The sequence below is a fragment of the Oncorhynchus mykiss genome, chromosome 30, assembly GCF_057628025.1.
Source record: "Oncorhynchus mykiss isolate SJ-2025 chromosome 30, ASM5762802v1, whole genome shotgun sequence".
NCBI lineage: Eukaryota > Metazoa > Chordata > Actinopteri > Salmoniformes > Salmonidae > Oncorhynchus > Oncorhynchus mykiss.
This window is the reverse complement of record NC_143051.1, coordinates 1,447,939-1,470,744: the sequence shown is the minus strand read 5'-3', so window position 1 is coordinate 1,470,744 and position 22,806 is coordinate 1,447,939. Positions and strand designations below refer to the sequence as shown.

At 55.7% G+C, this 22,806-nt stretch overlaps 1 protein-coding gene across 4 annotated transcripts in view; it reads right to left on the bottom strand.

The window, feature by feature from the left end:
• Window positions 1–22,806, bottom strand: part of spire1a (spire-type actin nucleation factor 1a) — a 123,407-nt gene that overhangs the window by 19,686 nt on the left and 80,915 nt on the right. For all 4 annotated transcript variants that reach the window (XM_090228523.1, XM_090228524.1, XM_090228525.1 and 1 more), the window contains exons 12-13: window positions 3,928–3,963; window positions 3,167–3,304 (exon numbers count right to left, since the gene is read on the bottom strand). In XM_090228523.1, the coding sequence (XP_090084649.1) occupies window positions 3,167–3,304; window positions 3,928–3,963 (174 nt within the window). The remainder of the gene's footprint in view (window positions 1–3,166; window positions 3,305–3,927; window positions 3,964–22,806) is intronic.

The window sequence follows — 22,806 nt, the reverse complement described above, 5'->3', positions numbered from 1 at the left end:
AGTATCTAGACAGACCCAGTCCTGCTAGTACAGTATCTAGACAGACCCAGTCCTGCTAGTACAGTGTCTAGACAGACCCAGCCCTGCTAGTACAGTATCTAGACAGACCCAGCCCCGCTAGTACAGTGTCTAGACAGACCCAACCCCGCTAGTACAGTGTCTAGACAGACCCAGCCCCGCTAGTACAGTGTCTAGACAGACCCAGCCCTGCTAGTACAGTGTCTAGACAGACCCAGCCCTGCTAGTACAGTGTCTAGACAGACCCAGCCCTGCTAGTACAGTGTCTAGACAGACCCAGCCCTGCTAGTACAGTATCTAGACAGACCCAGCCTGCTGGTAGAGTATCTAGACAGACCCAGCCTGCTGGTAGAGTATCTAGACAGACCCAGTCCCGCTAGTACAGTATCTAGACAGACCCAGTCCCGCTAGTACAGTGTCTAGACAGACCCAGCCCCGCTAGTACAGTATCTAGACAGACCCAGCCCTGCTAGTACAGTGTCTAGACAGGACCAGCCCTGCTAGTACAGTATCTAGACAGACCCAGCCCTGCTAGTACAGTGTCTAGACAGACCCAGCCCTGCTAGTACAGTAACTAGACAGACCCAGCCCTGCTAGTACAGTGTCGAGACAGGCCCAAGTTTAGCCCCGCTAGTACAGTCTAGACAGGCCCAGCCCCGCTAGTACAGTGTCTAGACAGACCCAGCCCTGCTAGTACAGTGTCTACACAGGCCCAAGTTTAGCCCCGCTAGTACAGTGTCTAGACAGACCCAGTCCCGCTAGTACAGTATCTAGACAGACCCAGTCCCGCTAGTACAGTGTCTAGACAGACCCAGTCCCGCTAGTACAGTGTCTAGACAGACCCAGCCCCGCTAGTACAGTATCTAGACAGGCCAAAGTTTAGCCCCGCTAGTACAGTATCTAGACAGGCCCAGCCCCGCTAGTACAGTATCTAGACAGGCCAAAGTTTAGCCCCGCTAGTACAGTATCTAGACAGGCACAAGTTTAGCCCCGCTAGTACATTATCTAGACAAGCCCAAGTTTAGCCCCGCTAGTACAGTATCTAGACAGGCCCAAGTTTAGCCCTGCTAGTACAGTATCTAGACAGGCCCAAGTTTAGCCCCGCTAGTACAGTATCTACACAGGCCCAAGTTTAGTCCCGCTAGTACAGTATCTAGACAGACCCAGTCCTGCTAGTACAGTATCTAGACAGACCCAGTCCTGCTAGTACAGTGTCTAGACAGACCCAGCCCCGCTAGTACAGTATCTAGACAGACCCAGCCCCGCTAGTACAGTGTCTAGACAGACCCAGCCCCGCTAGTACAGTGTCTAGACAGACCCAGCCCTGCTAGTACAGTGTCTAGACAGACCCAGCCCTGCTAGTACAGTGTCTAGACAGACCCAGCCCTGCTAGTACAGTGTCTAGACAGACCCAGCCCTGCTAGTACAGTGTCTAGACAGACCCAGCCCTGCTAGTACAGTGTGTAGACAGACCCAGCCCTGCTAGTACAGTATCTAGACAGACCCAGCCCTGCTAGTACAGTGTCTAGACAGACCCAGCCCTGCTAGTACAGTGTCTAGACAGACCCAGCCCTGCTAATACAGTATCTAGACAGACCCAGCCTGCTGGTAGAGTATCTAGACAGACCCAGCCTGCTGGTAGAGTATCTAGACAGACCCAGTCCCGCTAGTACAGTATCTAGACAGACCCAGTCCCGCTAGTACAGTGTCTAGACAGACCCAGCCCCGCTAGTACAGTATCTAGACAGACCCAGCCCTGCTAGTACAGTGTCTAGACAGGACCAGCCCTGCTAGTACAGTATCTAGACAGACCCAGCCCTGCTAGTACAGTGTCTAGACAGACCCAGCCCTGCTAGTACAGTAACTAGACAGACCCAGCCCTGCTAGTACAGTGTCGAGACAGGCCCAAGTTTAGCCCCGCTAGTACAGTGTCTAGACAGGCCCAGCCCCGCTAGTACAGTGTCTAGACAGACCCAGTCCTGCTAGTACAGTGTCTACACAGGCCCAAGTTTAGCCCCGCTAGTACAGTGTCTAGACAGGACCAGCCCCGCTAGTACAGTGTCTAGACAGACCCAGTCCTGCTAGTACAGTGTCTAGACAGGCCCAAGTTTAGCCCAGCTAGTACAGTGTCTAGACAGGCCCAGCCCCGCTAGTACAGTGTCTAGACAGACCCAGTCCTATTAGTACAGTGTCTAGACAGGCCCAAGTTTAGCCCCGCTAGTACAGTCTCTAGACAGGCCCAAGTTTAGCCCCTCTAGTACAGTATCTAGACAGGCCCAAGTTTAGCCCCGCTAGTACAGTATCTAGACAGACCCAGTCCTGCTAGTACAGTATCTAGACAGACCCAGTCCTGCTAGTACAGTGTCTAGACAGACCCAGCCCTGCTAGTACAGTGTCTAGACAGACCCAGCCCTGCTAGTACAGTGTCTAGACAGACCCAGCCCTGCTAGTACAGTGTCTAGACAGACCCAGCCCTGCTAGTACAGTGTCTAGACAGACCCAGCCCTGCTAGTACAGTGTCTAGACAGACCCAGCCCTGCTAGTACAGTGTCTAGACAGGACCAGCCCTGCTAGTACAGTGTCTAGACAGACCCAGCCCTGCTAGTGCAGTGTCTAGACAGACCCAGCCCTGCTAGTACAGTGTCTAGACAGGACCAGCCCCGCTAGTACAGTGTCTAGACAGACCCAGTCCTGCTAGTACAGTGTCTAGACAGACCCAGTCCTGCTAGTACAGTGTCTAGACAGGCCCAAGTTTAGCCCCGCTAGTACAGTGTCTAGACAGGCCCAGCCCCGCTAGTACAGTGTCTAGACAGACCCAGTCCTGCTAGTACAGTGTCTAGACAGGCCCAAGTTTAGCCCCGCTAGTACAGTATCTAGACAGGCGCAAGTTTAGCCCCACTAGTACAGTATCTAGACAGACCCAGCCCTGCTAGTACAGTATCTAGACAGACCCAGCCCTGCTAGTACAGTGTCTAGACAGACCCAGCCCTGCTAGTACAGTATCTAGACAGACCCAGCCCTGCTAGTACAGTGTCTAGACAGGACCAGCCCTGCTAGTACAGTATCTAGACAGACCCAGCCCTGCTAGTACAGTGTCTAGACAGGATCAGCCCCGCTAGTACAGTGTCTAGACAGGACCAGCTCTCACCTTTCCTTTCCTCAGTTCATTGTAGACGTCTTTGTACTGTTGGAACTTCTCCAGCTCAGCTTTGACCAGAACCTGTCTGATGTGCATCACCTCTTCTACTGTTAGAGCCAGACACTCTACAGGGTAGCAGAAGTCCTCCTGAAATAACACACACACAGTATCACCTCTTCTACTGTTAGAGCCAGACACTCTACAGGGTAGCAGAAGTCCTCCTGAAATAACACACACACACACACACACACACACAGTATCACCTCTTCTACTGTTAGAGCCAGACACTCTACAGGGTAGCAGAAGTCCTCCTGAAATAACACACACACACACACAGTCTCACCTCTTCTACTGTTAGAGCCAGACACTCTACAGGGTAGCAGAAGTCCTCCTGAAATAACACACACACCCCCCACGTTGTGTTATTAAACCCCCACCAGGATATTACTCCCAGGGAGCAGACAGAGCTGACTGATGACAAACAGAAGTGAACAACACAGCAGTTCTGAGGACATCTTAACACCCAGTGAGTCATGTAGTCAGTTGGTGTACAAAGTCAAAAATTTGTTCCCAAAATGTGTTAGTTTTAAGACTAAAAGTTGTATTAGGTGATCATTGATGACGTGATTGGGTGCGTTACAGGTCGTCATTTTTGCAGTCTGGGGTCCAATAATCTCTGAATATTGTTATATTGTTATATTATACATCAATGTGGTGACGACCTGGAATGCATCCCATAGTTAGAGTGGAATAACACATCCATGACATACCACCTTAGCACCACTGCTGGGGGCGGGGTTTTCCACCTGACAGGAAATACAACAGCCCAGTATTACTGACAGGACCACTACCGACTCCTCAGTACTACAGAAAGGACCACTACCGGCTCCTCAGTATTACCGACAGGACCACTACCGACTCCTCCTCCTCAGTACTACCGACAGGACCACTACCGACTCCTCGTCCTCAGTACTACCGACAGGACCACTACCGACTCCTCGTCCTCAGTACTACCGACAGGACCACTACCGACTCCTCGTCCTCAGTACTACCGACAGGACCACTACCGACTCCTCGTCCTCAGTACTACCGACAGGACCACTACCGACTCCTCGTCCTCAGTACTACCGACAGGACCACTACCGACTCCTCGTCCTCAGTACTACCGACAGGACCACTACCGACTCCTCGTCCTCAGTACTACCGACAGGACCACTACCGACTCCTCGTCCTCAGTACTACCGACAGGACCACTACCGACTCCTCGTCCTCAGTACTACCGACAGGACCACTACCGACTCCTCCTCCTCAGTATTACCGACAGGACCACTACCGACTCCTCAGTACTACCGACAGGACCACTACCGACTCCTCAGTACTACCGACGGGACCACTACCGACTCCTCAGTACTACCGACGGGACCACTACCGACTCCTCGTCCTCAGTACTACCGACGGGACCACTACCGACTCCTCGTCCTCAGTACTACCGACGGGACCACTACCGACTCCTCGTCCTCAGTACTACCGACGGGACCACTACCGACTCCTCGTCCTCAGTACTACCGACGGGACCACTACCGACTCCTCAGTACTACCGACGGGACCACTACCGACTCCTCAGTACTACCGACGGGACCACTACCGACTCCTCAGTACTACCGACGGGACCACTACCGACTCCTCAGTACTACCGACGGGACCACTACCGACTCCTCAGTACTACAGACGGGACCACTACCGACTCCTCAGTACTACAGACGGGACCACTACCGACTCCTCAGTACTACAGACGGGACCACTACCGACTCCTCAGTACTACAGACGGGACCACTACCGACTCCTCAGTACTACAGAAGGGACCACTACCGACTCAGTACTACAGAAGGGACCACTACCGACTCCTCCTCCTCAGTATTACCGACAGGACCACTACCGACTCCTCGTCCTCAGTACTACCGAAAGGACCACTACAGACTCCTCCTCCTCAGTACTACCGACAGGACCACTAACGACTCCTCAGTACTACCGACGGGACCACTACCGACTCCTCAGTACTACAGACGGGACCACTACCGACTCCTCAGTACTACAGACGGGACCACTACAGACTCCTCAGTACTACAGACGGGACCACTACAGACTCCTCAGTACTACAGACGGGACCACTACCGACTCCTCAGTACTACAGAAGGGACCAATACCGACTCCTCAGTACTACAGAAGGGACCACTACCGACGACTCCTCCTCAGTATTACCGACAGGACCACTACAGACTCTTCCTCCTCAGTATTACCGACAGGACCACTACAGACTCTTCCTCCTCAGTACTACCGACAGGACCACTACAGACTCCTCCTCCTCAGTACTACCGACAGGACCACTACAGACTCCTCCTCCTCAGTACTACCGACAGGACCACTACAGACTCCTCCTCCTCAGTACTACCGACGGGACCACTGCCGACTCCTCAGTACTACAGACGGGACCACTGCCGACTCCTCAGTACTACAGACGGGACCACTGCCGACTCCTCAGTACTACAGACAGGACCACTGCCGACTCCTCAGTACTACAGACAGGACCACTGCCGACTCCTCAGTACTACAGACAGGACCACTGCCGACTCCTCAGTACTACAGACAGGACCACTGCCGACTCCTCAGTACTACAGACAGGACCACTGCCGACTCCTCAGTACTACAGACAGGACCACTGCCGACTCCTCAGTACTACAGACAGGACCACTGCCGACTCCTCAGTACTACAGACAGGACCACTGCCGACTCCTCAGTACTACAGACAGGACAACTGCCGACTCCTCAGTACTACAGACAGGACCACTGCCGACTCCTCAGTACTACAGACAGGACCACTGCCGACTCCTCAGTACTACAGACAGGACCACTGCCGACTCCTCAGTACTACAGACAGGACCACTGCCGACTCCTCAGTACTACAGACAGGACCACTGCCGACTCCTCAGTACTACAGACAGGACCACTGCCGACTCCTCAGTACTACAGACAGGACCACTGCCGACTCCTCAGTACTACAGACAGGACCACTGCCGACTCCTCAGTACTACAGACGGGACCACTGCCGACTCCTCAGTACTACAGACGGGACCACTGCCGACTCCTCAGTACTACAGACGGGACCACTGCCGACTCCTCAGTACTACAGACGGGACCACTGCCGACTCCTCAGTACTACAGACGGGACCACTGCCGACTCCTCAGTACTACCGACGGGACCACTACCGACTCCTCAGTACTACAGACGGGACCACTACCGACTCCTCAGTACTACAGACGGGACCACTACCGACTCCTCAGTACTACAGACGGGACCACTACCGACTCCTCAGTACTAGAGACGGGACCACTACCGACTCCTCAGTACTACAGACGGGACCACTACCGACTCCTCAGTACTACAGACGGGACCACTACCGACTCCTCAGTACTACAGACGGGACCACTACCGACTCCTCAGTACTACAGACGGGACCACTACCGACTCCTCAGTACTACAGACGGGACCACTACCGACTCCTCAGTACTACAGACGGGACCACTACCGACTCCTCAGTACTACAGACGGGACCACTACCGACTCCTCAGTACTACAGACGGGACCACTACCGACTCCTCAGTACTACAGACGGGACCACTACCGACTCCTCAGTACTACAGACGGGACCACTACCGACTCCTCAGTACTACAGACGGGACCACTACCGACTCCTCAGTACTACAGACGGGACCACTACCGACTCCTCAGTACTACAGACGGGACCACTACCGACTCCTCAGTACTACAGACGGGACCACTACCGACTCCTCAGTACTACAGACGGGACCACTACCGACTCCTCAGTACTACAGACGGGACCACTACCGACTCCTCAGTACTACAGACGGGACCACTACCGACTCCTCAGTACTACAGACGGGACCACTACCGACTCCTCAGTACTACAGACGGGACCACTGCCGACTCCTCAGTACTACAGACGGGACCACTACCGACTCCTCAGTACTACAGACGGGACCACTGCCGACTCCTCAGTACTACAGACGGGACCACTACCGACTCCTCAGTACTACAGACGGGACCACTACCGACTCCTCAGTACTACAGACGGGACCACTACCGACTCCTCAGTACTACAGACGGGACCACTACCGACTCCTCAGTACTACAGACGGGACCACTACCGACTCCTCAGTACTACAGAAGGGACCACTACCGACTCCTCCTCGTCAGTACTACAGACGGGACCACTACCGACTCCTCAGTACTACAGACGGGACCACTACCGACTCCTCAGTACTACAGACGGGACCACTACCGACTCCTCAGTACTACAGACGGGACCACTACCGACTCCTCAGTACTACAGACGGGACCACTACCGACTCCTCCTCGTCAGTACTACCGACAGGACCACTACCGACTAAGCCCTCCTCAGTATTACCGACAGGACCACTACAGACTCCTCCTCCTCAGTACTACCGACAGGACCACTACCGACTCCTCCTCCTCAGTACTACCGACATGACCACTACCGACTCCTCAGTACTACCGACAGGACCACTAACGACTCCTCAGTACTACCGACAGGACCACTACCGACTCCTCAGTACTACCGACTCCTCAGTACTACCGACGGGACCACTACCGACTCCTCAGTACTACAGACGAGACCACAACCGACTCCTCAGTACTACAGACGGGACCACTACCGACTCCTCAGTACTACAGACGGGACCACTACCGACAGGACCACGACCGACTCCTCAGTACTACAGACAGGACCACTACCGACTCCTCAGTACTACAGACAGGACCACTACTGACTCCTCAGTACTACAGACAGGACCACTACCGACTCCTCGTCCTCAGTACTACCGACAGGACCACTACAGACTCCTCGTCCTCAGTACTACTACCGACTCCTCTGTACTACAGACAGGACCACTACCGACTCCTCAGTATTACCGACAGGACCACTACCGACTCCTCAGTACTACAGACAGGACCACTACCGACTCCTCAGTGCTACAGACAGGACCACTACCGACTCCTCAGTGCTACCGACAGGACCACTGCCGACTCCTCAGTACTACAGACAGGACCACTACCGACTCCTCAGTACTACAGACAGGACCACTACCGACTCCTCAGTACTACAGACAGGACCACTACCGACTCCTCAGTACTACAGACAGGACCACTACCGACTCCTCAGTGCTACAGACAGGACCACTACCGACTCCTCAGTACTACCGACGGGACCACTAACGACTCCTCAGTACTACCGACGGGACCACTACCGACTCCTCAGTACTACAGACGGGACCACAACCGACTCCTCAGTACTACAGACGGGACCACTACCGACTCCTCAGTACTACAGACGGGACCACTACCGACAGGACCACTACCGACTCCTCAGTACTACCGACAGGACCACTACCGACTCCTCAGTACTACAGACAGGACCACTACCGACTCCTCAGTACTACAGACAGGACCACTACCGACTCCTCAGTACTACAGACAGGACCACTACCGACTCCTCAGTACTACCGACAGGACCACTACCGACTCCTCGTCCTCAGTACTACCGACATGACCACTACCGACTTCTCAGTACTACCGACAGGACCACTACCGACTCCTCAGTACTACCGACAGGACCACTACCGACTCAGTACTACCGACAGGACCACTACCGACTCCTCAGTACTACCGACAGGACCACTACCGACTCCTCCTCCTCAGTATTACCGACGGGACCACTACCGACTCCTCAGTACTACAGACGGGACCACTACCGACTCCTCAGTACTACCGACAGGACCACTACAGACTCCTCCTCCTCAGTATTACCGACAGGACCACTACCGACTCCTCCTCCTCACTACTACAGACGGGACCACTACCGACTCCTCAGTGCTACAGCCGGGACCACTACCGACTCCTCAGTGCTACAGACGGGACCACTACCGACTCCTCAGTGCTACAGACGGGACCACTACCGACTCCTCAGTGCTACAGACGGGACCACTACCGACTCCTCAGTGCTACAGACGGGACCACTACCGACTCCTCAGTGCTACAGACGGGACCACTACCGACTCCTCAGTGCTACAGACGGGACCACTACCGACTCCTCAGTGCTACAGACGGGACCACTACCGACTCCTCAGTGCTACAGACGGGACAACTACCGACTCCTCAGTGCTACAGACGGGACAACTACCGACTCCTCAGTGCTACAGACGGGACCACTACCGACTCCTCAGTACTACAGACGGGACCACTACCGACTCCTCAGTACTACAGACGGGACCACTACCGACTCCTCAGTACTACAGACGGGACCACTACCGACTCCTCAGTACTACAGACGGGACCACTACCGACTCCTCAGTACTACAGACGGGACCACTACCGACTCCTCAGTACTACAGACGGGACCACTACCGACTCCTCAGTACTACAGACGGGACCACTACCGACTCCTCAGTACTACAGACGGGACCACTACCGACTCCTCAGTACTACAGACGGGACCACTACCGACTCCTCAGTACTACAGACGGGACCACTACCGACTCCTCAGTACTACAGACGGGACCACTACCGACTCCTCAGTACTACAGACGGGACCACTACCGACTCCTCAGTACTACAGACGGGACCACTACCGACTCCTCAGTACTACAGACGGGACCACTACCGACTCCTCAGTACTACAGACGGGACCACTACCGACTCCTCAGTACTACAGACGGGACCACTACCGACTCCTCAGTACTACAGACGGGACCACTACCGACTCCTCAGTATTACCGACAGGACCACTACCGACTCCTCAGTACTACAGACAGGACCACTACCGACTCCTCAGTACTACCGACAGGACCACTACCGACTCCTCCTCCTCCTCCTCAGTATTACCGACAGGACCACTACCGACTCCTCCTCCTCAGTATTACCGACAGGACCACTACCGACTCCTCAGTACTACCGACAGGACCACTACCGACTCCTCCGACTCCTCAGTACTACCGACGGGACCACTACCGACTCCTCAGTACTACCGACGGGACCACTACCGACTCCTCAGTACTACCGACGGGACCACTACCGACTCCTCAGTACTACCGACGGGACCACTACCGACTCCTCAGTACTACAGACGGGACCACTACCGACTCCTCAGTACTACAGACGGGACCACTACCGACTCCTCAGTACTACAGACGGGACCACTACCGACTCCTCAGTACTACAGACGGGACCACTACCGACTCCTCAGTACTACAGACGGGACCACTACCGACTCCTCAGTACTACAGACGGGACCACTACCGACTCCTCAGTACTACAGACGGGACCACTACCGACTCCTCCTCCTCCTCAGTACTAACGACGGGACCACTACCGACTCCTCCTCCTCAGTACTACCGACAGGACCACTACCGACTCCTCCTCCTCAGTATTACCGACAGGACGACTACCGACTCCTCAGTACTACAGACAGGACCACTACCGACTCCTCAGTACTACAGACAGGACCACTACCGACTCCTCAGTACTACAGACAGGACCACTACCGACTCCTCAGTACTACAGACAGGACCACTACCGACTCCTCAGTATTACCGACAGGACCACTACCGACTCCTCAGTATTACCGACAGGACCACTACCGACTCCTCAGTACTACAGACAGGACAACTACCGACTCCTCAGTACTACCGGCAGGACCACTAAAGACTCCTCAGTACTACCGACAGGACCACTACCGACTCCTCCTCCTCCTCAGTATTACCGACAGGACCACTACCGACTCCTCCTCCTCAGTATTACCGACAGGACCACTACCGACTCCTCAGTACTACCGACAGGACCACTACCGACTCCTCCGACTCCTCAGTACTACCGACGGGACCACTACCGACTCCTCAGTACTACCGACGGGACCACTACCGACTCCTCAGTACTACAGACGGGACCACTACCGACTCCTCAGTACTACAGACGGGACCACTACCGACTCCTCAGTACTACAGACGGGACCACTACCGACTCCTCAGTACTACAGACGGGACCACTACCGACTCCTCAGTACTACAGACGGGACCACTACCGACTCCTCAGTACTACAGACGGGACCACTACCGACTCCTCAGTACTACAGACGGGACCACTACCGACTCCTCAGTACTACAGACGGGACCACTACCGACTCCTCAGTACTACAGACGGGACCACTACCGACTCCTCAGTACTACAGACGGGACCACTACCGACTCCTCAGTACTACAGACGGGACCACTACCGACTCCTCAGTACTACAGACGGGACCACTACCGACTCCTCAGTACTACAGACGGGACCACTACCGACTCCTCAGTACTACAGACGGGACCACTACCGACTCCTCAGTACTACAGACGGGACCACTACCGAATCCTCCTCCTCCTCCTCAGTACTAACGACGGGACCACTACCGACTCCTCCTCCTCAGTACTACCGACAGGACCACTACCGACTCCTCCTCCTCAGTATTACCGACAGGACAACTACCGACTCCTCAGTACTACCGACAGGACCACTACCGACTCCTCAGTACTACCGACAGGACCACTACCGACTCCTCCTCCTCCTCAGTACTACCGACAGGACCACTACCGACTCCTCCTCCTCAGTACTACAGACAGGACCACTACCGACTCCTCCTCCTCAGTACTACAGACAGGACCACTACCGACTCCTCCTCCTCAGTACTACAGACAGGACCACTACCGACTCCTCAGTACTACAGACAGGACCACTACCGACTCCTCAGTACTACAGACAGGACCACTACCGACTCCTCGTCCTCAGTACTACCGACGGGACCACTACCGACTCCTCAGTACTACAGACGGGACCACTACCGACTCCTCAGTACTACAGACGGGACCACTACCGACTCCTCAGTACTACAGACGGGACCACTACCGACTCCTCAGTACTACAGACGGGACCACTACCGACTCCTCAGTACTACAGACGGGACCACTACCGACTCCTCAGTACTACAGACGGGACCACTACCGACTCCTCCTCCTCCTCCTCAGTACTAACGACGGGACCACTACCGACTCCTCCTCCTCAGTACTACCGACAGGACCACTACCGACTCCTCCTCCTCAGTATTACCGACAGGACCACTACCGACTCCTCAGTACTACCGACAGGACCACTACCGACTCCTCAGTACTACCGACAGGACCACTACCGACTCCTCCTCCTCCTCAGTACTACAGACAGGACCACTACCGACTCCTCAGTACTACAGACGGGACCACTACCGACTCCTCGTCCTCAGTACAACAGACGGGACCACTACCGACTCCTCAGTACTACAGACGGGACCACTACCGACTCCTCAGTACTACAGACGGGACCACTACCGACTCCTCCTCCTCAGTACTACAGACGGGACCACTACCGACTCCGACTCCTCAGTACTACAGACGGGACCACTACCGACTCCTCGTCCTCAGTACTACAGACGGGACCACTACCGACTCCGACTCCTCAGTACTACAGACGGGACCACTACCGACTCCGACTCCTCAGTACTACAGACGGGACCACTACCGACTCCTCGTCCTCAGTACTACAGACGGGACCACTACCGACTCCTCGGTACTACAGACGGGACCACTACCGACTCCTCAGTACTACAGACGGGACCACTACCGACTCCTCAGTACTACAGACGGGACCACTACCGACTCCTCAGTACTACAGACGGGACCACTACCGACTCCTCAGTACTACAGACGGGACCACTACCGACTCCTCAGTACTACAGACGGGACCACTACCGACTCCTCAGTACTACAGACGGGACCACTACCGACTCCTCAGTACTACAGACGGGACCACTACCGACTCCTCAGTACTACAGACGGGACCACTACCGACTCCTCAGTACTACAGACGGGACCACTACCGACTCCTCAGTACTACAGACGGGACCACTACCGACTCCTCAGTACTACAGACGGGACCACTACCGACTCCTCAGTACTACAGACGGGACCACTACCGACTCCTCAGTACTACAGACGGGACCACTACCGACTCCTCAGTACTACAGACGGGACCACTACCGACTCCTCAGTACTACAGACGGGACCACTACCGACTCCTCAGTACTACAGACGGGACCACTACCGACTCCTCAGTACTACAGACGGGACCACTACCGACTCCTCAGTACTACAGACGGGACCACTACCGACTCCTCAGTACTACAGACGGGACCACTACCGACTCCTCAGTACTACAGACGGGACCACTACCGACGGGACCACTACCGACTCCTCAGTACTACAGACGGGACCACTACCGACTCCTCAGTACTACAGACGGGACCACTACCGACGGGACCACTACCGACTCCTCAGTACTACAGACGGGACCACTACCGACTACTCAGTACTAAAGACGGGACAACTACCGACTCCTCAGTACTACCGACAGGACCACTACCGACTCCTCCGACTCCTCAGTACTACCGACGGGACCACTACCGACTCCTCAGTACTACCGACGGGACCACTACCGACTCCTCAGTACTACCGACGGGACCACTACCGACTCCTCAGTACTACCGACGGGACCACTACCGACTCCTCAGTACTACCGACGGGACCACTACCGACTCCTCAGTACTACAGACGGGACCACTACCGACTCCTCAGTACTACAGACGGGACCACTACCGACTCCTCCGACTCCTCAGTACTACCGACAGGACCACTACAGACTCCTCCTCCTCCTCAGTACTACAGACGGGACCACTACCGACTCCTCAGTACTACAGACGGGACCACTACCGACTCCTCAGTGCTACAGACGGGACCACTACCGACTCCTCAGTGCTACAGACGGGACCACTACCGACTCCTCAGTGCTACAGACGGGACCACTACCGACTCCTCAGTGCTACAGACGGGACCACTACCGACTCCTCGGTGCTACAGACGGGACCACTACCGACTCCTCAGTACTACAGACAGGACCACTTCCGACTCCTCAGTACTACAGACAGGACCACTACCGACTCCTCGTCCTCAGTACTACCGACGGGACCACTACCGACTCCTCAGTACTACAGACGGGACCACTACCGACTCCTCAGTACTACAGACGGGACCACTACCGACTCCTCAGTGCTACAGACAGGACCACTACCGACTCCTCAGTACTACAGACGGGACCACTACCGACTCCTCAGTACTACAGACGGGACCACTACCGACTCCTCAGTACTACAGACGGGACCACTACCGACTCCTCAGTACTACAGACGGGACCACTACCGACTCCTCAGTACTACAGACGGGACCACTACCGACTCCTCAGTACTACAGACGGGACCACTACCGACTCCTCAGTACTACAGACGGGACCACTACCGACTCCTCAGTACTACAGAAGGGACCACTACCGACTCCTCCTCCTCAGTATTACCGACAGGACCACTACAGACTCCTCCTCCTCAGTACTACCGACAGGACCACTACCGACTCCTCCTCCTCCTCAGTACTACCGACAGGACCACTACCGACTCCTCCTCCTCAGTATTACCGACGGGACCACTACCGACTCCTCAGTACTACCGACGGGACCACTACCGACTCCTCAGTACCACCGACAGGACCACTACCGACTCCTCAGTACTACCGACAGGACCACTACCGACTCCTCCTCCTCAGTATTACCGACAGGACCACTACCGACTCCTCAGTACTACCGACGGGACCACTACCGACTCCTCAGTACTACCGACGGGACCACTACCGACTCCTCAGTACTACCGACGGGACCACTACCGACTCCTCAGTACTACCGACGGGACCACTACCGACTCCTCAGTACTACAGACGGGACCACTACCGACTCCTCAGTACTACAGACGGGACCACTACCGACTCCTCCGACTCCTCAGTACTACCGACAGGACCACTACAGACTCCTCCTCCTCCTCCTCAGTACTACAGACGGGACCACTACCGACTCCTCAGTACTACAGACGGGACCACTACCGACTCCTCAGTGCTACAGACGGGACCACTACCGACTCCTCAGTGCTACAGACGGGACCACTACCGACTCCTCAGTGCTACAGACGGGACCACTACCGACTCCTCAGTGCTACAGACGGGACCACTACCGACTCCTCGGTGCTACAGACGGGACCACTACCGACTCCTCAGTACTACAGACAGGACCACTTCCGACTCCTCAGTACTACAGACAGGACCACTACCGACTCCTCGTCCTCAGTACTACCGACGGGACCACTACCGACTCCTCAGTACTACAGACGGGACCACTACCGACTCCTCAGTACTACAGACGGGACCACTACCGACTCCTCAGTGCTACAGACAGGACCACTACCGACTCCTCAGTACTACAGACGGGACCACTACCGACTCCTCAGTACTACAGACGGGACCACTACCGACTCCTCAGTACTACAGACGGGACCACTACCGACTCCTCAGTACTACAGACGGGACCACTACCGACTCCTCAGTACTACAGACGGGACCACTACCGACTCCTCAGTACTACAGACGGGACCACTACCGACTCCTCAGTACTACAGACGGGACCACTACCGACTCCTCAGTACTACAGAAGGGACCACTACCGACTCCTCCTCCTCAGTATTACCGACAGGACCACTACAGACTCCTCCTCCTCAGTACTACCGACAGGACCACTACCGACTCCTCCTCCTCCTCAGTACTACCGACAGGACCACTACCGACTCCTCCTCCTCAGTATTACCGACGGGACCACTACCGACTCCTCAGTACTACCGACGGGACCACTACCGACTCCTCAGTACCACCGACAGGACCACTACCGACTCCTCAGTACTACCGACAGGACCACTACCGACTCCTCCTCCTCAGTATTACCGACAGGACCACTACCGACTCCTCAGTACTACCGACAGGACCACTACCGACTCCTCCTCCTCCTCAGTACTAACGACGGGACCACTACCGACTCCTCCTCCTCAGTACTACCGACGGGACCACTACCGACTCATCCTCCTCAGTATTACCGACGGGACCACTACCGACTCATCCTCCTCAGTATTACCGACAGGACCACTACCGACTCCTCAGTACTACCGACGGGACCACTACCGAATCCTCCTCCTCAGTACTACCGACGGGACCACTACCGACTCCTCAGTACTACAGACGGGACCACTACCGACTCCTCAGTACTACAGACGGGACCACTACCGACTCCTCAGTACTACAGACGGGACCACTACCGACTCCTCAGTACTACAGACGGGACCACTACCGACTCCTCAGTACTACAGACGGGACCACTACCGACTCCTCAGTACTACAGACGGGACCACTACCGACTCCTCAGTACTACAGACGGGACCACTACCGACTCCTCAGTACTACAGACGGGACCACTACCGACTCCTCAGTACTACAGACGGGACCACTACCGACTCCTCAGTACTACAGACGGGACCACTACCGACTCCTCAGTACTACAGACGGGACCACTACCGACTCCTCAGTACTACAGACGGGACCACTACCGACTCCTCAGTACTACAGACGGGACCACTACCGACTCCTCAGTACTACAGACGGGACCACTACCGACTCCTCAGTACTACAGACGGGACCACTACCGACTCCTCCTCCTCCTCAGTACTAACGACGGGACCACTACCGACTCCTCCTCCTCAGTACTACCGACAGGACCACTACCGACTCCTCCTCCTCAGTATTACCGACAGGACCACTACCGACTCCTCAGTACTACCGACAGGACCACTACCGACTCCTCAGTACTACCGACAGGACCACTACCGACTCCTCCTCCTCCTCAGTACTACCGACAGGACCACTACCGACTCCTCCTCCTCAGTACTACAGACAGGACCACTACCGACTCCTCCTCCTCAGTACTACAGACAGGACCACTACCGACTCCTCCTCCTCAGTACTACAGACGGGACCACTACCGACTCCTCGTCCTCAGTACTACCGACGGGACCACTACCGACTCCTCAGTACTACAGACGGGACCACTACCGACTCCTCAGTACTACCGACAGGACCACTACCGACTCCTCCTCCTCCTCAGTACTAACGACAGGACCACTACCGACTCCTCAGTACTACAGACAGGACCACTACCGACTCCTCAGTACTACAGACAGGACCACTTCCGACTCCTCAGTACTACAGACAGGACCACTACCGACTCCTCAGTACTACAGACGGGACCACTACCGACTCCTCAGTACTACAGACGGGACCACTACCGACTCCTCAGTACTACAGACGGGACCACTACCGACTCCTCAGTACTACAGACGGGACCACTACCGACTCCTCAGTACTACAGACGGGACCACTACCGACTCCTCAGTACTACAGACGGGACCACTACCGACTCCTCAGTACTACAGACGGGACCACTACCGACTCCTCAGTACTACAGACAGGACCACTTCCGACTCCTCAGTACTACAGACAGGACCACTACCGACTCCTCAGTACTACAGACGGGACCACTACCGACTCCTCAGTACTACAGACGGGACCACTACCGACTCCTCAGTACTACAGACGGGACCACTACCGACTCCTCAGTACTACAGACGGGACCACTACCGACTCCTCAGTACTACAGACGGGACCACTACCGACTCCTCAGTACTACAGACGGGACCACTACCGACTCCTCAGTACTACAGACGGGACCACTACCGACTCCTCAGTACTACAGACGGGACCACTACCGACTCCTCAGTACTACAGACGGGACCACTACCGACTCCTCAGTACTACAGACGGGACCACTACCGACTCCTCAGTACTACAGACGGGACCACTACCGACTCCTCAGTACTACAGACGGGACCACTACCGACGGGACCACTACCGACGGGACCACTACCGACTCCTCAGTACTACAGACGGGACCACTACCGACTCCTCGTCCTCAGTACTACCGACGGGACCACTACCGACTCCTCAGTACTACAGACGGGACCACTACCGACTCCTCCTCCTCCTCAGTACTAACGACAGGACCACTACCGACTCCTCAGTACTACAGACAGGACCACTACCGACTCCTCAGTACTACAGACAGGACCACTTCCGACTCCTCAGTACTACAGACAGGACCACTACCGACTCCTCAGTACTACAGACGGGACCACTACCGACTCCTCAGTACTACAGACGGGACCACTACCGACTCCTCAGTACTACAGACGGGACCACTACCGACTCCTCAGTACTACAGACGGGACCACTACCGACTCCTCAGTACTACAGACGGGACCACTACCGACTCCTCAGTACTACAGACGGGACCACTACCGACTCCTCAGTACTACAGACGGGACCACTACCGACTCCTCAGTACTACAGACGGGACCACTTCCGACTCCTCAGTACTACAGACAGGACCACTACCGACTCCTCAGTACTACAGACGGGACCACTACCGACTCCTCAGTACTACAGACGGGACCACTACCGACTCCTCAGTACTACAGACGGGACCACTACCGACTCCTCAGTACTACAGACGGGACCACTACCGACTCCTCAGTACTACAGACGGGACCACTACCGACTCCTCAGTACTACAGACGGGACCACTACCGACTCCTCAGTACTACAGACGGGACCACTACCGACTCCTCAGTACTACAGACGGGACCACTACCGACTCCTCAGTACTACAGACGGGACCACTACCGACTCCTCAGTACTACAGACGGGACCACTACCGACTCCTCAGTACTACAGACGGGACCACTACCGACTCCTCAGTACTACAGACGGGACCACTACCGACTCCTCAGTACTACAGACGGGACCACTACCGACGGGACCACTACCGACGGGACCACTACCGACTCCTCAGTACTACAGACGGGACCACTACCGACTACTCAGTACTAAAGACGGGACCACTACCGACTCCTCAGTACTACAGACGGGACCACTACCGACTCCTCAGTACTACAGACGGGACCACTACCGACGACTCCTCCTCAGTACTACCGACAGGACTACTACCGACTCCTCCTCCTCAGTATTACCGACAGGACCACTACAGACTCCTCCTCCTCAGTACTACCGACAGGACCACTACCGACTCCTCCTCCTCAGTACTACCGACAGGACCACTACCGACTCCTCCTCCTCAGTACTACCGACAGGACCACTACCGACTCCTCCTCCTCAGTACTACCGACAGGACCACTACCGACAGGACCACTACCGACTCCTCCGACTCCTCAGTACTACCGACAGGACCACTACCGACTCCTCAGTACTACCGACAGGACCACTACAGACTCCTCCTCCTCAGTGCTACAGACGGGACCACTACCGACTCCTCAGTGCTACAGACGGGACCACTACCGACTCCTCAGTGCTACAGACGGGACCACTACCGACTCCTCAGTGCTACAGACGGGACCACTACCGACTCCTCAGTACTAAAGACGGGACCACTACCGACTCCTCAGTACTACAGACGGGACCACTACCGACTCCTCAGTACTACAGACGGGACCACTACCGACGACTCCTCCTCAGTACTACCGACAGGACTACTACCGACTCCTCCTCCTCAGTATTACCGACAGGACCACTACAGACTCCTCCTCCTCAGTACTACCGACAGGACCACGACCGACTCCTCCTCCTCAGTACTACCGACAGGACCACTACCGACTCCTCCTCCTCAGTACTACCGACAGGACCACTACCGACTCCTCCTCCTCAGTACTACCGACAGGACCACTACCGACAGGACCACTACCGACTCCTCCGACTCCTCAGTACTACCGACAGGACCACTACCGACTCCTCAGTACTACCGACAGGACCACTACAGACTCCTCCTCCTCAGTACTACCGACAGGACCACTACAGACTCCTCCTCCTCAGTGCTACAGACGGGACCACTACCGACTCCTCAGTGCTACAGACGGGACCACTACCGACTCCTCAGTGCTACAGACGGGACCACTACCGACTCCTCAGTGCTACAGACGGGACCACTACCGACTCCTCAGTGCTACAGACGGGACCACTACCGACTCCTCAGTGCTACCGACGGGACCACTACCGACTCCTCAGTGCTACAGACGGGACCACTACCGACTCCTCAGTACTACAGACGGGACCACTACCGACTCCTCAGTACTACAGACGGGACCACTACCGACTCCTCAGTACTACAGACGGGACCACTACCGACTCCTCAGTACTACAGACGGGACCACTACCGACTCCTCAGTACTACAGACGGGACCACTACCGACTCCTCAGTACTACAAACGGGACCACTACCGACTCCTCAGTACTACAGACGGGACCACTACCGACTCCTCAGTACTACAGACGGGACCACTACCGACTCCTCAGTACTACAGACGGGACCACTACCGACGGGACCACTACCAACTCCTCAGTACTAAAGACGGGACCACTACCGACTACTCAGTACTAAAGACGGGACCACTACCGACTCCTCAGTACTACAGACGGGACCACTACCGACTCCTCAGTACTACAGAAGGGACCACTACCGACGACTCCTCCTCAGTACTACCGACAGGACTACTACCGACTCCTCCTCCTCAGTATTACCGACAGGACCACTACCGACTCCTCCTCCTCAGTACTACAGACAGGACCACTACCGACTCCCCCTCCTCAGTATTACCGACAGGACAACTACCGACTCCTCAGTACTACCGACAGGACCACTACCGACTCCTCCTCCTCAGTACTACAGACAGGACCACTACCGACTCCTCCTCCTCAGTACTACAGACAGGACCACTACCGACTCCCCCTCCTCAGTACTACCTACAGGACAACTACCGACTCCTCAGTACTACAGACGGGACCACTACCGACTCCTCAGTACTACAGACGGGACCACTACCGACTCCTCAGTACTACAGACGGGACCACTACCGACTCCTCAGTACTACAGACGGGACCACTACCGACTCCTCAGTACTACAGACGGGACCACTACCGACTCCTCAGTACTACAGACGGGACCACTACCGACTCCTCAGTACTACAGACGGGACCACTACCGACTCCTCAGTACTACAGACGGGACCACTACCGACTCCTCAGTACTACAAACGGGACCACTACCGACTCCTCAGTACTACAGACGGGACCACTACCGACTCCTCAGTACTACAGACGGGACCACTACCGACTCCTCAGTACTACAGACGGGACCACTACCGACGGGACCACTACCAACTCCTCAGTACTACAGACGGGACCACTACCGACTACTCAGTACTAAAGACGGGACCACTACCGACTCCTCAGTACTACAGACGGGACCACTACCGACTCCTCAGTACTACAGAAGGGACCACTACCGACGACTCCTCCTCAGTACTACCGACAGGACTACTACCGACTCCTCCTCCTCAGTATTACCGACAGGACCACTACAGACTCCTCCTCCTCAGTACTACCGACAGGACCACTACAGACTCCTCCTCCTCAGTACTACCGACAGGACCACTACCGACTCCTCCTCCTCAGTACTACCGACAGGACCACTACCGACTCCTCCTCCTCAGTACTACCGACAGGACCACTACCGACAGGACCACTACCGACTCCTCCGACTCCTCAGTACTACCGACAGGACCACTACCGACTCCTCAGTACTACCGACAGGACCACTACAGACTCCTCCTCCTCCTCAGTACTACAGACGGGACCACTACCGACTCCTCAGTGCTACAGACGGGACAATTACCGACTCCTCAGTGCTACAGACGGGACCACTACCGACTCCTCAGTGCTACAGACGGGACCACTACCGACTCCTCAGTGCTACAGACGGGACCACTACCGACTCCTCAGTACTACAGACGGGACCACTACCGACTCCTCAGTACTACAGACGGGACCACTACCGACTCCTCAGTACTACAGACGGGACCACTACCGACTCCTCAGTACTACAGACGGGACCACTACCGACTCCTCAGTACTACAGACGGGACCACTACCGACTCCTCAGTACTACAGACGGGACCACTACCGACTCCTCAGTACTACAGACGGGACCACTACCGACTCCTCCTCCTCCTCAGTACTACCGACAGGACCACTACCGACTCCTCCTCCTCCTCAGTACTACCGACAGGACCACTACCGACGACTCCTCCTCAGTACTACAGACAGGACCACTACCGACTCAGTACTACAGACGGGACCACTACCGACTCCTCAGTACTACAGACGGGACCACTACCGACTCCTCAGTACTACAGACGGGACCACTACATGCTCCTCAGTACTACAGACGGGACCACTACAGACTCCTCAGTACTACAGACGGGACCACTACCGACTCCTCAGTACTACAGACGGGACCACTACCGACTCCTCAGTACTACCGACGGGACCACTACCGACTCCTCAGTACTACCGACGGGACCACTACCGACTCCTCCTCCTCCTCAGTACCACCGACG